At 47.2% G+C, this 14,172-nt stretch overlaps 1 protein-coding gene across 5 annotated transcripts in view; it reads left to right on the top strand.

Moving 5' to 3' along the window:
• KLHL24 (kelch like family member 24) overlaps positions 1–14,172 on the top strand; it is a 96,257-nt gene that overhangs the window by 63,973 nt on the left and 18,112 nt on the right. For all 5 annotated transcript variants that reach the window (XM_073581261.1, XM_073581263.1, XM_073581259.1 and 2 more), the window contains exon 6: positions 4,149–4,337. In XM_073581261.1, coding sequence (XP_073437362.1) covers positions 4,149–4,337 — 189 coding nt within the window. The remainder of the gene's footprint in view (positions 1–4,148; positions 4,338–14,172) is intronic.

Here is a 14,172-nt window from a genome sequence, read left to right as displayed (position 1 = left end):
CTATTTTAAATAATATGCTTAGTACATATTGTGTTTTTTTTTTGTTTCTTTTTTTTTTTAATGTAGCTACAGCAAAATGGCGGCGGTGCATGTGCAATAGTATCACATTCACTATATGAACTGTGCAAGCGCAGAATCAAAAGCAGAAGGCCGGTCACAGAAGATCCAGTGATCTAGGATGAATGTGAGAACAGAGCAACAAAAAAGCTCTGCCTACCACAGGCCAACCAGCCCCCCCCCCCCCACAGGCTGCCCACAAGCCGCTCCGGGACATGAAAGTCTCATTAACTGCAAACTGCCAATACAGATTACACAACAGCCACATTTCTGCTACATACAAGCAATCTGATCATCTCCTGTATGTAGCAGAGCCGATCAGGGAAGTGCAGCTTCTAGTCTCCCGTGGAGACTATTGAAGCATGCAAAAAGTAAAGAAAAAATGATTTAACAATATTAAAAAAAAAAAAAAAATAAAAGGTCAAATCACCCCAATTTTGCCCTATTCAAAATAAAGCAATAAAAAAAATCAAACAGACACATATTAGGTATTGCCGTGTTCAGAATCACCCGATCTATCAATATAACAAAAAATTAACCCGATTGTGAAACGGCGTAACGAGAAAAAAAGTCAAAACGCCATAATTACGTTTTTTTGGTCGCCGCAACATTGCATTAAAATGCAATAATGGGCGATCAAAACATCGTATCTGTACCAAAATGGTATTAATAAAAACGTCAGCTCGGCGCGCAAAAGATAAGCCCTTAACCAAACCAAGATCACAAAAAATGGAGACTATACGGGCATCGGAAAATGGTGCAATTTTGTTTGTTACAAACTTTGGAATTTTTTTTCACCACTTAGATATAAAAGAACCTAGACATGTTTAATGTCTATGAATTCGTAATGACCTGGAGAATCATAATGGAAGGTCAGTTTTAGCATTTAGTGAACATGTTATAAAAAAAACTGTGGGATTGCACTTTTCTGCAATTTCACCGCACTTGGAATTATTTTCCCATTTTTAGTACATGATATGTTAAAACCAATGGTGGCGTTCAAAAGTACAACCCGTCTCATAAAAAACAAGCGCTCACATGACCATTTTGACCAAAAAATAAAAAAGTTATGGCTGTGGGAAGAAGGGGAGCAAAAAATGAAAATGCAAAACCAAAAATACCTCTGGTCATTAAGGGGTTTATCAGTATAACGGCGCCAACCTAACAGTGTCTGTAGTTTACTGTGCATAATCCTGCTGACAGGTTCGCTTTAACCACAGTCAGTCTTTTAAGTCTACGTTTCCATGAGTATTTGGTGAGTTTTCTATGTTGCAGATTTTCTCCGTCATTTCTTAATCTATTAGCTAAATTAGGTTTGCAGACTTTTTCCAAGTTTGTGGCAATAGTTTGTAGACCGCACTCTTCTATATCATTCCAGCAATGTCCATATAAATAATTTACCAAGTCTAGTGAGGCATCACAGGCCTTACTATACAACGTCATTACCCAACAGTGCTCTTGAGGTTAAGCTGGCCATATTCCCTGCAGCCATATTCCAAAATCTAGAGGAAGACCTACTTGGAAGTGTTCATGATGTCATGACAAAGGGGGTATTCGAGATTCCTCGTATCTCCTATATACCCGCAACCCAACCCCCCAGCTCAACTCCATCTCATTACCCCTTTATAAATAAATAAAGACCCGAGTCAAGGATGTTGGATAATTTGGCCACAGCAGCCATTTATTAACATAAACAAACATTACAGTAAATCACGACCCAGAGGGGCGGTCCTCGAAGCCCGAAATCAAAAATTCCAAGATGTTAACAATCCTATATGGCCCCAGGTCGAGTTCTTTACCTCCAGCCGTAAAGCACCAGCTCAGAGGCACCAAAACAACCCGCCTGTCCAGAACCATTAGCCTCTCCAAGATCCTTTTTTCCCATCCTCAGGATACCTAAAATGGTCGTCCACTTGAGCCCGCTCTGGAGGGAGTCCAGGACCCATTCCGATCCCCCCCCCAGAGCGTCCAGCCTCACCAACTTCGAGGACCACCCCCGCGCCCGACTGCCGTGACATGAACATAGAAACAAACAATGAAATGGTTTCAATACACCTACTTATGATCATAGACCGGATCGAAACAAACAAGGGGAGGGTGGGTGGGAGATTCCTATTGCTGCTAATGGGTACCCAAAATGGTTGTCCCTCTAATAATAATAATAATAAATTTTATTTTTATAGCGCCGACATATTCCGCAGCACTTTACATTTCAGAGGGGATTTGTACAGACAATAGACATTACAGCATAACAATAATCACATACAGTAGATTATAACAAATACCAAGAGGAAAGAGGGCCCTGCTCGCAAGCTTACAGTCTATGAGGAAAGAGGGAGACACGAAAGGTGGGTGGTAACAGTTACCCTGATTGTATGGACCAGTCATAATGTTAAGTGTGTAACAGTACAGACACAGAGGGCTAATGGAGGCATAAAGCATGTGGGAACATGATGCGGGGAACCTGGTTATGGTAAAACTTTTGGCTCTGCCACACAGGGATAGATTAGGTTAATGTGTTGGGGTGGTAGGCCAGTCTGAATAAATGCGTTTTCAGGACACACTTAAAATTGTGGGGATTGGGGACTAATCGTATTGACCTGGGAAGTGCATTCCAAAGAATTGGCGCGGCACGTGTAAAGTCTTGGAGACGGGAGTGGGAGGTTCTGACTATTGAGGATGCTAATCTCAGGTCATCAGCAGAACGGAGGGCGCGGGTAGGGTGGTATACTGAAACAAGGGAGGAGATGTAGGGTGGTGCTGAGCCATGGAGGGCTTTGTGAGTGAGGGTAATAAGTTTATACTGAATTCTGGAGTGGATGGGTAGCCAGTGTAATGACTGGCACAAGGTAGAGGCATCGATGTAACGATTGGTGAGGAATATGATCCTGGCTGCAGCATTCAAGACAGATTGGAGGGGGGAGAGTTTGGTAAGAGGGAGACCGATTAGAAGAGAGTTACAATAGTCGAGACGAGAATGAATAAGAGAAACAGTAAGAGTTTTTGCAGAGTCAAAGGTAAGAAAAGGTCGAATTCTAGAAATGTTTTTGAGGTGCAGATGACAAGAGCGAGCCAGTGATCGAATGTGGGGGGCAAAGGAAAGCTCGGAATCAAGTATGACCCCAAGACAGCGGGCCTGTTGCTGGGGAGTAATAGTGGAACCACACACAGAAATGGCAATGTCGGGTATAGGTACATTAGTAGAGGGAGGAAACACCAGGAGTTCAGTCTTTGACAGGTTCAGTTTCAGATATAGTGAGGACATGATATTAGACACAGCGTTTAGACAATCGCCGGTGTTTTCTAGAAAGGCTGGCGTGATGTCAGGAGAAGAAGCGTATAATTGGGTGTCATCAGCATAGAGATGGTACTGGAAATCAAATCTACTGATTGTTTGACCAATAGGGGCAGTGTACAAGGAGAAGAGGAGGGGACCTAGAACCGATCCTTGGGGGACCCCAACAGTAAGGGGAAGATGAGAGGAGGAGGAACTGGCAAAAGATACAGTAAAGGAGCGGTCGGAGAGATAGGAGGAGAACCAGGAGAGAACGGTATCCTTGAGGCCAATGGAACGGAGCATAGTGAGGAGGAGCTGATGATCCACAGTGTCGAATGCTGCAGAGAGATCCAAGAGAATTAGCATGGAGTAGTGACCATTTGATTTAGCTGTTTGCTAAAGCCTCTAAAATGGCTTCCCCTTTTTATACTAACAGCCCGTGACCCCCCCATACCATGTGACCCTCCCACGTCTTAGCCCAGCCCATCCATGCCAGCGCAGAAAATTAACCCCTTATTCTCTCTTCCTTCCACCAACCACTTCCATATCTACTTCCCTCTCTACCCTGTCTTGCCGGCCTCCCTTTAATGGCCTATGGCCTAGTACAGCCTCACTCAGTTGTAAGTGAAATGTAAAGGAGCAATGCTGTATTCTCGTCTGCAGTATCGGAGCCAGATGATCAGGCACACATCATATGGGTGTCCCCATAGTTATCGCCTTGTGTTGTGTATCGAGTTTGGTAAACCAGATGTCACCATAGATGAACAGTCTTCTGTATGCCAGCACGTAGTTGATAATCTGCTTTGATTCTCAGGTGCAGTGCTATGATCCAGACAATAATGCTTGGTTACTGCGTGCTGCAATTCCTATAGCAAAGAGATGTATCACAGCCGTGTCCTTAAACAACCTCATCTATGTTGCTGGAGGGCTCACAAAGTCAATTTACTGCTACGACCCAGTGGAAGATTACTGGATTCATGTGCAGAACACGTTCAGCAGACAGGTAATCAATCGTGTCCTAATCATTTAAGTGTCTCTGCCCAACTCTCCCCTTAGGAATAATGCGTTCTGTTTTGGAAGGATGACTCCACCTGTGTCGGGCAGAGGGCAGCGATACAAAATGTATTTAATCCCACAGTATGTGTGTATGAAGTTCAGCATTTTTGAAAAACACAGCTCTTCTAATTACTCTCTTCATACTTTACTTAGGGCTCGCTCACACAATTGTAGATCCTCTCATGCCAGAGAATCGGGACGATTATGACAGTAACACTTGCCTCAAAGTCTATATGATATCCAAATTCATGTCGATGTTTCACACACACCCGTAGACTTGTATAGGTGCACGTGATCCTAATTGTGGAGCCACTTGCAGCATGCTGTAATTTTTTTCCACAGACCGGTTCGGTATGTAGAAAAAAAAATGCAGATCTGCTCTGCCCCATAAAATAACATTGGTTCGAGTGTAATGTGATAAAACATCAAAGCGCACTCGCCCATGTTATAGCCTCATGTGAGCGAGCCCTAAACCCTTTTAATCTGCTAACTTGACATCTGACCTAGAGAGGCGCTCCTGTACGCTGTGGGGGTACAGTTACAATGGCAACAATTTGGCTCCCAGAAACTATTGTTCACCAATTTAACTAATTAGAGTATGTCCTGGGCTTCCCTCTGGCCACCATACACATTAAACTAAAGTTGGACGAACTCAACAATGTCGCTGGGATCAAGACTGCGGTGACCCCAGCCAAACATCCCTCTAAAACCATCTCTCTCCCTGGTGGGTGAAGGTCACAGCTTTAATTTCTTTTATATAAAACATATAAATAGCAACGAAGGAAACACTTTAAAATTGACAACAGACCAGTAGCCAAATGCCCTGCAACATCCGCTGGCAAATCAGCCTACTTAGGCTAGTTTCACACTTGCTTTTTTTTGCAGCGCGTTTTTCCCGCAAAAAAATGCATTGAAAAAACGCATACAAAAGCATACAACTGCTGCGTTTTTTTCAAGCATTTTTATGAGCATGCATGAAAAAAACGCAGCGTTTTTATGCGTTTGTATGCGTTTTTAGTGCGTTTTTACCGCGTTTGCGTTTTTTTCCAACATTAGGTGGCCCCTCACACTAACCCAAACCATGACTTTACTAACCCTAACCCTGACCCTAACCCTAACCCTAACCCTTAACCAAATCATACTTAACCCTAAACCCTAACTAACCCTAACCCTGACCCTAACCCTAACCCTGACCCTAACCCTAACCCTGACCCTAACCCTTAACCAAACCATACTTAACCCTAACCCTGACCCTAACCCTTAACCAAACCATACTTAACCCTAACCCTAACCCTGACCCTAACCCTTAACCAAACCATACTTAACCCTAACCCTGACCCTAACCCTAACCCTGACCCTAACCCTTAACCAAACCATACTTAACCCTAACCCTTAACCAAACCATACTTAACCCTAACCCTGACCCAAACCCCAACCCTAACCCTAACCCTAAACCCCCTTAACTAACCCTAACTCTAACCCAAACCCCTAAATTCCATGGTTATAAAAAAAAAACGCATGTGCAAAAAAACGCATACATGAGCATGCCAGTGCGCACATATGCGCATCCATAGGCTATAATGGCCATTTTTAGCGCAAAACGTGCGCATATGTGCGCATGCGCTTTTTTGCAGGGCCAAAAAATGCAACATGCTGCGTCTGGAAAATACAAACGCACACCCCAAAAAAACGCAGCGCATGAAAATCGCATACATGCGCTTACCAGCGCGCAGGTATGAGCACTCATGTTAAATATAGGGGAAAAAACGCATGCGCACATATGCGTTTTTTTCCAGCGCTAAAAAACGCAAATGTGAAACCAGCCTTAGCCTCAACATTCCGGTGCTTCCTTTGTTGAAAACAGCCGCTGTGACTTTACATCTGTAATAACACAAATATTAAATTAACTTTAAATAAGGGAGGGTGGGATGAACACCTCCAGGACCCAAAGGGGAAGAGGAGGATACCCTCCGCTGCTGCTCTTAAATTCGCAGGTACAGCGGAGGGGTTGAAATGGCTCGAACGCTCCCCAATGGCCTGTATAAAGGGAGAAACAACTGAAAACCAATAGACAGGTGGGAAAGGGGAAGGAGAGTCATTCCCTAATGCCTCTAGTATGTTGGGGGGGGCACCGCAGTCAGTGGCACACTCCTTAGGCATTGCTGTGCCATCCAGACTGCGGTGACCCCAGCCAAACACCCCTCTAAAACCATCTCTCTCCCTCCCCTTCCCAAACAACCATTATCAATAACGGGACAAACACAAATAAATTTGCTGGGTGAAGGTCACAGCTTCAATTTCTTTTATATAAAACATATAAATAACAATGAAGGAAGCACTTTAAAATTGACAACAGACCAGTAGCCAAATGCTCTGCAATATCCGCAGGCAAGTCAGCTTACTTAGCCTCAACATTCCAGTGCTTACTTTGTTGAAAACAGCCAAGGAGGATCCCGTGTAGTCCTACACGGGACTCCGACCCCCACCCATCAAGTACAACGCTTGCTCTAGCCCATCTTGGAGCCCCGACAACAGGATATCTAGGCCAATATCAGTGAGGTGAACACCATCTGACCTCAGGAGAGCTGCATTGTCACTCTCCAGCTGGCGATGTCTCACTACCACACCAAACTTATCCCGCACAAATTTAGACATGCGTGCATTGATGGTGCGCCTAGTCCGCTTAACTGCCATCCCATCCCGAGCACCCTGCCATACAGCTCTGGGGACTTTTTCAGACCAAACTAAGATCATCTCAAGGAAAAAACTTGGGAACCTTTCCAAATCAGACATCATGGTCAGCAGCTCAGCCACCTTGTATGAACCCAAGTCATTTCCGCCAGCATGTAAAACTAAAATTACAAGACCAACCACATCCCTCACAATGTCCACCACCTCCTGCAGTACCTGAGGCCATTTCAAACCCCGAATGCCCCTCCAATTTACTTCCATACCCTGGAAACCCAAAAGTCTTCCATCAGGACGGCATTCCGCTCTCTGAGCCGCCCAGAAAATATGTGAGTGGCCTAAGAGCCACACTGTTGGCCTGGAACGACCTAGACAACAAAAGAAAACAAATTATATTAGTAAATCAGGTCTGATGTACCTGGAATAACAAGCTGAGTGCCACCACCCAATCCTTTTCACCTCCGCTTCTGATAAACCCGCTTTTGCAGCCTCAGTAGCAACCACCCCTATGCGAAAAGAATGCGTACCATATTCTCCTGGAGGAACCCCGGATGCCTGTAAGCCCTTACGAAAGATAGACTGAAATTGAAATTTAGTCAACGGAGACCCATCCGCATGCACAAGAAAAATTTACCACTACTTCTGAGTTCCAAATAACAAAACCGTCTTGACCGGGCAAACCGGGCCTGAAACTGAGTGTACCAAAATCCATGCACCCCTCCCTGAAGGATCTGTCTTTGACCTACGAATACGTAGACGGATAGCATCCTTGATCACCACCACGTCCTTTCACAATAAAACTCTGTCTGAACTAGCTTTCGATCTAGGAACTAATTGACTGATGCGTAATGCACCAAAATACAGGATTATATACGCAGCATAGAAAAGAGCAGATTTGAATTGAGAAGATCAATTAACAGGGGTAGATTACACCAGCTTGTGTAATAAGGCAATGGAAATGGGACGTCTACTTTCTTTGCAGGGTTGGGCTCTTTTCCACCCTTTTAAAGCCTGTCTGACTATAAAAGACTTCGTAACATTTGGCCAACCTAGTAAATGAAAATAAAAGGCCAAACCCGAAAGACGTTGTTGGGCCGATAAACCGGAGATACCCGACTCAAACATTCTTGCAGCACGAGTGGACTGGTCTCCCTTTGATCAAATGGCACCACTCAACCCAAGACTTACCGTATGATTGCCAAGTAGAGGGAGCCACTGACGAACGGACCAGCGGCATCAACTGTTGGCTACAATGTACCATAGGGAAGAAGGGTAAGGCAAGCCTTCCGGGTGGGCACTGGGGAGAATCTCCCTGAAGACCTGCTAATTAAAACACGACAAACCATCAGCGATATCATTTTCCACTCCTGGAACATGGCGAGCCCGAAACCATATGTTTTTATTTAAACATATGGGTCGCCCTCCCAGGGACGTGGGGTACTCGGTACCAGGCCGGTATCAGAGGGATGTGTCGCAGCAGCAGTGACCCGGACCGTGGCCCTGGGCGCCCAAGTAATGGGGAAATGTGAATGGTGAAATGTAGTTACATGGAATAGTTTGTGACACCACCTGTGGTGTTCGGCAAGTGAGATGTTAGGCCAACACTGCTTGCAGATCCTCTGGGGCTGGTGATGGGTTGCAGCCAAGATGGTAAAGCTCCCCACAGGTGGAGCTGTAGCCCCAGGGCAGTGTAGATGTAGGGCAAGAGGAGAGGCGCAGGCGGTGTAGAAGCTGGTACCCAGATGTAGCGGTGCTGGGTGTGTTGGCGCAAGAATCAATGGAGGACACCAGGGCTTGTAGTTCCAAAGCTTTACTCACAGTCTGTAGTACACACAGGTGCCGGCCACCGTGCCATGTCCTCCAGGTCAGGGACTCAGCCAACCTCCAGGCAAGATGGAATGCTACCTTCCCACGCTCCGCCAACATGTGCCTCTCTGAACGTCTCCTCTTATAGCGCCTTTTAGTGTGAAGATCTCCTAGTACTGAGTTACACTGGAGTTCCTCCTAACAGATGTTCCCAAGAACTCTACTTGTACGGCAGACAGCTGTAGCCTGCTTCGGGGACTCCTTACTCCTGAGTCCCGGCTCTCTATCCGTGTTGCTGTTGTGTCCCCAAGTCTTAGATGGGAGTAGTGTATTTACAGCCCACTACTCAACCGGTGTCTGCTGCAGAACCATTAGTGTTCATACAACCTCGGGGACCGGGCCCCGGTCTTGCGCTTAGAACTTCTAGGCAGGGTTCTTCCTCTAACCCACGTCCTCTGTGTTCTCTTATTCTCCTACGTTCCGTACTTGTCTTGCTTTCCTATGGAAGCTCAGGCTTCAGTTCAATGTCTTTCTCCTTCTTTCCTTTCCCGTGCCAGCAGACCCGGGTCACTCAGGTCTGCTGCAGCACTCCTTCTCCATCCCTCTCTCAGGGATCTTCTTTCCTCACTCCTTTCTGAGTGACTCTCTCACTCACTGACTGACTGACTGACTGACTTAAATCCCAAACCTTCCCACTCTTTTATGTATTCTAACTCCACCCACCTTCCAGCACGTTTCGTGTTTCAAGCAGGGAGCCTCCAAAGGTGCTCTGCTACACTCTAAGCAAGAGCCGCAATGTGGCTTTGCTGAACTACCCTGTTGTGTGGGGTGCGAGTGTTGGAGCGTGGTCAGGAGTTCCCACCGTACCTGGATGGTGGGGCACTACACCTTAGGAGAAGGTGCAGTACCTCTGTGGCGACTGAGTCTCAGGGGCGCCACACATACAGGGACCAGATGACGGAGCCAGGCTAAGCACCAGGAGGGAAGATGAAGACAAGCGATTTACAAAATGCACCACGCTTGAGGTTATCACACAAGAAACAATTTTTTTTGTTGGCAAATTGAGTGCCCCATATATCCACCGTTGCCACAAATGGGGAAAAGTTCCAATAGCGTAAGGTTTTTGCACAGCCCTCGCGACTTCCAAGATTCCGGCCAAGCAGCCGTACACCACTGATCTCCAAAAATGGTACCGAAACCAACCGACCCGGCCGCATCTGAAAATAATTGTAGTGGTAATTTCCGAAGACATGAAACAGTTATGGCCATTGACTGAAATCATAAACTATTTCCACAACTCTAAATCAGCCCGTAGGCTTCTTGTTAATCTGATTTTATGACCGGGGAGGGTAGCACCTCTTGTCGACAACGACAAACGCCGTGAAAAAACCCTTCCCATCAGCATGACTTTACACGCAAAAAACAATAGACAGAGCTGGGATTGCATTTGTTGTAGGGTAACTTTTTTAACCGAACAAAAGCCTTCAATCTTGTAGATCAGCTTCTCCACTTTTTCCGAAGGTAAACCATAAACCATATTCACGGTGTCAATTTCAATACCTAAAAACGCCAAGGTTGTGACCGGGCTGACAGTCTTTTCGGAAGATAGTGGGACCCCAAATTGGTGAGCTATATCGTTGAAAAAATTCAATAACTGCAAACAAACAGGTGAATCTTTTGGTCCCACAAACAGAAAATCGTCCAAATAGTGTGTGACCGACCTGTGACCCGTGCCAGATCTAACAACACAATTAAAAAAGGAACTGAAGAGTTCAAAATAATAACAGGATATAGAACACCCTATCGGGAGGCACATGTCCTAATAATAACCATCATCCACCTGGCATCCCAAAAGGTGATAACAGTCAGGTTGAACTGGTAAGAGGCGGATTCGATATCAGACTTCGCCAGGAGGGCCCTGGCGCCAGCCTGGCAGACCAAGGCTACCGCCCTGTTAAACGACACGTATGATACCGATGCATCCTCTGAAGAAATTCCATCATTAACAGACTCACCCTTGGGGTAGGATAGATGGTGTATAAGACAAAACGATCCGGTTTCCTTTTTCGGAACTAAACCCAACGGGGAAACTCTAAAGTTCCAAAAAGGAGGCGTTTTGAATGGGTCCGCCATCCCGCCTAGCTTCACTTCTTTGCCGATCTTCTCGCGCAAAACTTCCGAATGGTCCCGGGCAGATTTTAAATTAGCCACAAATGAAGGAAAACCACTAAATTTGAAAGGGATAAAAAACCCATATGAGAAACCGAATCGAGTTTGGCCCGCCATGTCTTTATTAGGATAACGGTCTAGCCAAGGGCCCATCGCGAATATGCTCACCGAGGTCCTTATGTTCCCTGTTTTCGCTAGAGGCAGGCTGGAATGGTAATTTACTCGCTGGACGGGGGCAGCGGGCCGCGGGATGAGTTCCTCCACACGAGGAGCATTCATGCTTGTACTTGCATAACCCAAAGAAACGGCAGTGTCCCTCATTGAATAACCAGCAGGCTCCAGGTCTCCGGATGACCACCGAGTTGTGACCTGCTGATGTAGGGTGACTAGTGGCCGCTGCTGGAAAGGGGGGTTGTTTTTGGGAAAGCATTAACCTGATCCACACATCCGTAGCCTTTACCCCCAACCTATTTCAGGCTGCAGGGCCAACTGCCTCCGGAACTCCACATCATAGCACCACCAGGCGGAACCGCCGTGGGCCTTGTAAGAAGTGTAAATAATGTCCTGGTAAATGAACAAATCCGAACACCGCTACGGAAGCCTTTGGCCCATGACACAGCCCAAAACCGCAAAAGCCTATAACCAATTGCTCATGGTTTTTGCGACCTTCTGCCTGCTCCTATTAAACGGCCTATCATTTGGTTTCCTTTCCTTATCAATCGTATGCTGATCCACCGATACTAATGACCATATATCTATGTAATCATTTGACCATATTTTATTCTTGGTTTCACTATCCAAATGAGAACCAAGTGGGCTAATCCCACCATAAAGGGAATCTTTAAATATACTGGCCAGCGGTGGCTCAACTTTATTTCCCAAATTTCTTTGATTCGCTTGTCCATTACCAACCGGTGTTGAAAACTGCTCAATCAAAGCTCTTAGGGCTGGCAACAAATCGGAATTATCAGTTTTTCCTGCCCAAAAAAAGTTGCACTCACCCACATCTGTCACAGGAGGAGGGACTCCACTTGAAGGTGGAACTCCGGCACCTGAACTGACGTCTGGAGGAGGGCCAGGCTGGCAGCCCTGGATGCAGCTCTCGGCTCAGACAGGCTGGATGCCCTGGAAGTAGTTCTGGGCTTCCATCTCTCGCCACGAGAATGAGGCCGATAATTGGGACTCACCGATGCGCTTGTAGACTCCGAATTTGATGGAGAGCGTCATCTTGAGGACCATGACCTGCAACCTCTCCTGTGAGATCTAGGTCTCCGACGCGCATGCGTGGAACACTTGCTAAGCTGGCGTGAGGAGCGGTGTCCATGATGACGATGGTGATGAGATGCATCCGATGAGAATACGCTTGAACCACAGCGACTACGCCTATGCGGTTCAGCTTCAGTAGCTGTGGCAGAAGCAGAAATCGGAGCCACTCCTTGAGGCACAGCAGGAGCCAAAGCGACCCCTGAATCCACATTAATGACAGCAGCCGTGCTGGAAGCAGCACTTTTAAGCAGGGGGATGGGCACACTAAGAGTTTGCTGCAGGCTTGCTGACACAGGTTCAGATGTGTCCAGGGCTGCCACTAGGAATTTCGGGGCCCCATACTGGCAAAATTTATGGGCCCCCTTGAGACTCCGCCCAGGCTCCACCCCAGTTCCGCCTCCACCCTAGCTCCTCCTCCACCATGCAAACCTTCCAAAATCCCTCCGCCCTTTCTTGGAAAAACAGCTGAGCTGCAGGTGGAGACAGTCAACATGCTTGTACTGTGCAGCATAGTACCAGCATGTTGACTGTCTCCACCTGCAGCTCAGCCGTTGTCCTATCCTTTTAGCCAGCACAGAATGTGCTGCACAGTACCAGCATGTTGACTGTCTCCACCTGCAGCTCAGCCGTTGTCCTATCCTTTTAGCCAGCACAGAATGTGCTGCACAGTACCAGCATGTTGACTGTCTCCACCTGCAGCTCAGCCGTTGTCCTATCCTTTTAGTCAGCACAGACTGTGCTGCACAGTACCAGCATGTTGACTGTCTCCGTCTGCAGCTCAGACGTTGTCCTATCCTTTTAGTCAGCACAGACTGTGCTGCACAGTACCAGCATGTTGACTGTCTCCACTTGCAGCACAGCCGTTGTCCTATCCAATTAGTCAGCACTGCTGACTAAAAGGAAAGGACAATGACTGAGCTGCAGGTGCCAAGGTGGAGACAGTCAGCAGCATGCTGGTACTATGCAGCACAGTCTGTGCGGCTGACTAAAAGGCTGAGCTGCAGGTGGAGTGGAGACAGTCAACATGCGGCATGCCTATGGACGCTGCAGATTTGTCCCCCACAGCCCCACTCCCGCCCCATCCATCATGAGCCTGGGCGCACGCCACCGGAGACGTCGGAGAGAGGGACAGACTGAGACACTGTGACCTGCCTGGATGTGACTGACCGCCCCAGACACTGAGGACGCAGCCACTGCAGAACCTCCTGTTAGTGACTGCAGAGCTCACCATCTTCAGCGACCGATATGCGAGGAGGTGACGGCAGGTGCAAAGTTTCAGGAGATAGTCTTGGACTTGTAGTTCAGCAGATTGACAACACAGAATGCAGCTGCTGCAGAACCTCCTGTGTGAGTGACAGTTCCCACCCAAACTCCGAACTGTGCACCTGCATCTGTCAGTGGAGCCGCACAAGAGCTTCTGCAGCAGCTGCACTCAAACTAGGCTGTGAGGCAGCTGTAGGGCAGGAGAATATTGGGAGTTGTAGTTCTGACTTTGTGTTCCGATTGGGGGTTCATGCCCCCATTCCTCTATATATAGTGGCTTAAGCCCCCACACAGTATGTACCCAGTATATATTGCTTCCCTGTGCCATCCCCATGGATTTAGGGGTCTCCTCCCCCACCCCCCTGGACATAGGGGTCCCTGCCCCGCTTAGGATACAGGGTTCCTGCCCCTCGTGTATATAGGGGTCCCTTCCCCCAACAATGGATATAGGGGTCTCTGTCCCCCACCCCTGGATATAAACCCCAATTGGAAAAAGGGAACTCTGCCCCCCCTACGCCTATATATTGGAGTATCTGCACCCCCACCCTGGAAATAGGGGTCTGCGGGCCCCACCCCTGGATATAGGAGTA

Source organism: Dendrobates tinctorius, unplaced genomic scaffold, assembly GCF_039654945.1.
Source record: "Dendrobates tinctorius isolate UK_male_01 unplaced genomic scaffold, ASM3965494v1 ptg000069l, whole genome shotgun sequence".
NCBI lineage: Eukaryota > Metazoa > Chordata > Amphibia > Anura > Dendrobatidae > Dendrobates > Dendrobates tinctorius.
Note: the sequence above shows the minus strand (reverse complement) of the source record. Positions and strands in the feature narration are given on the sequence as shown.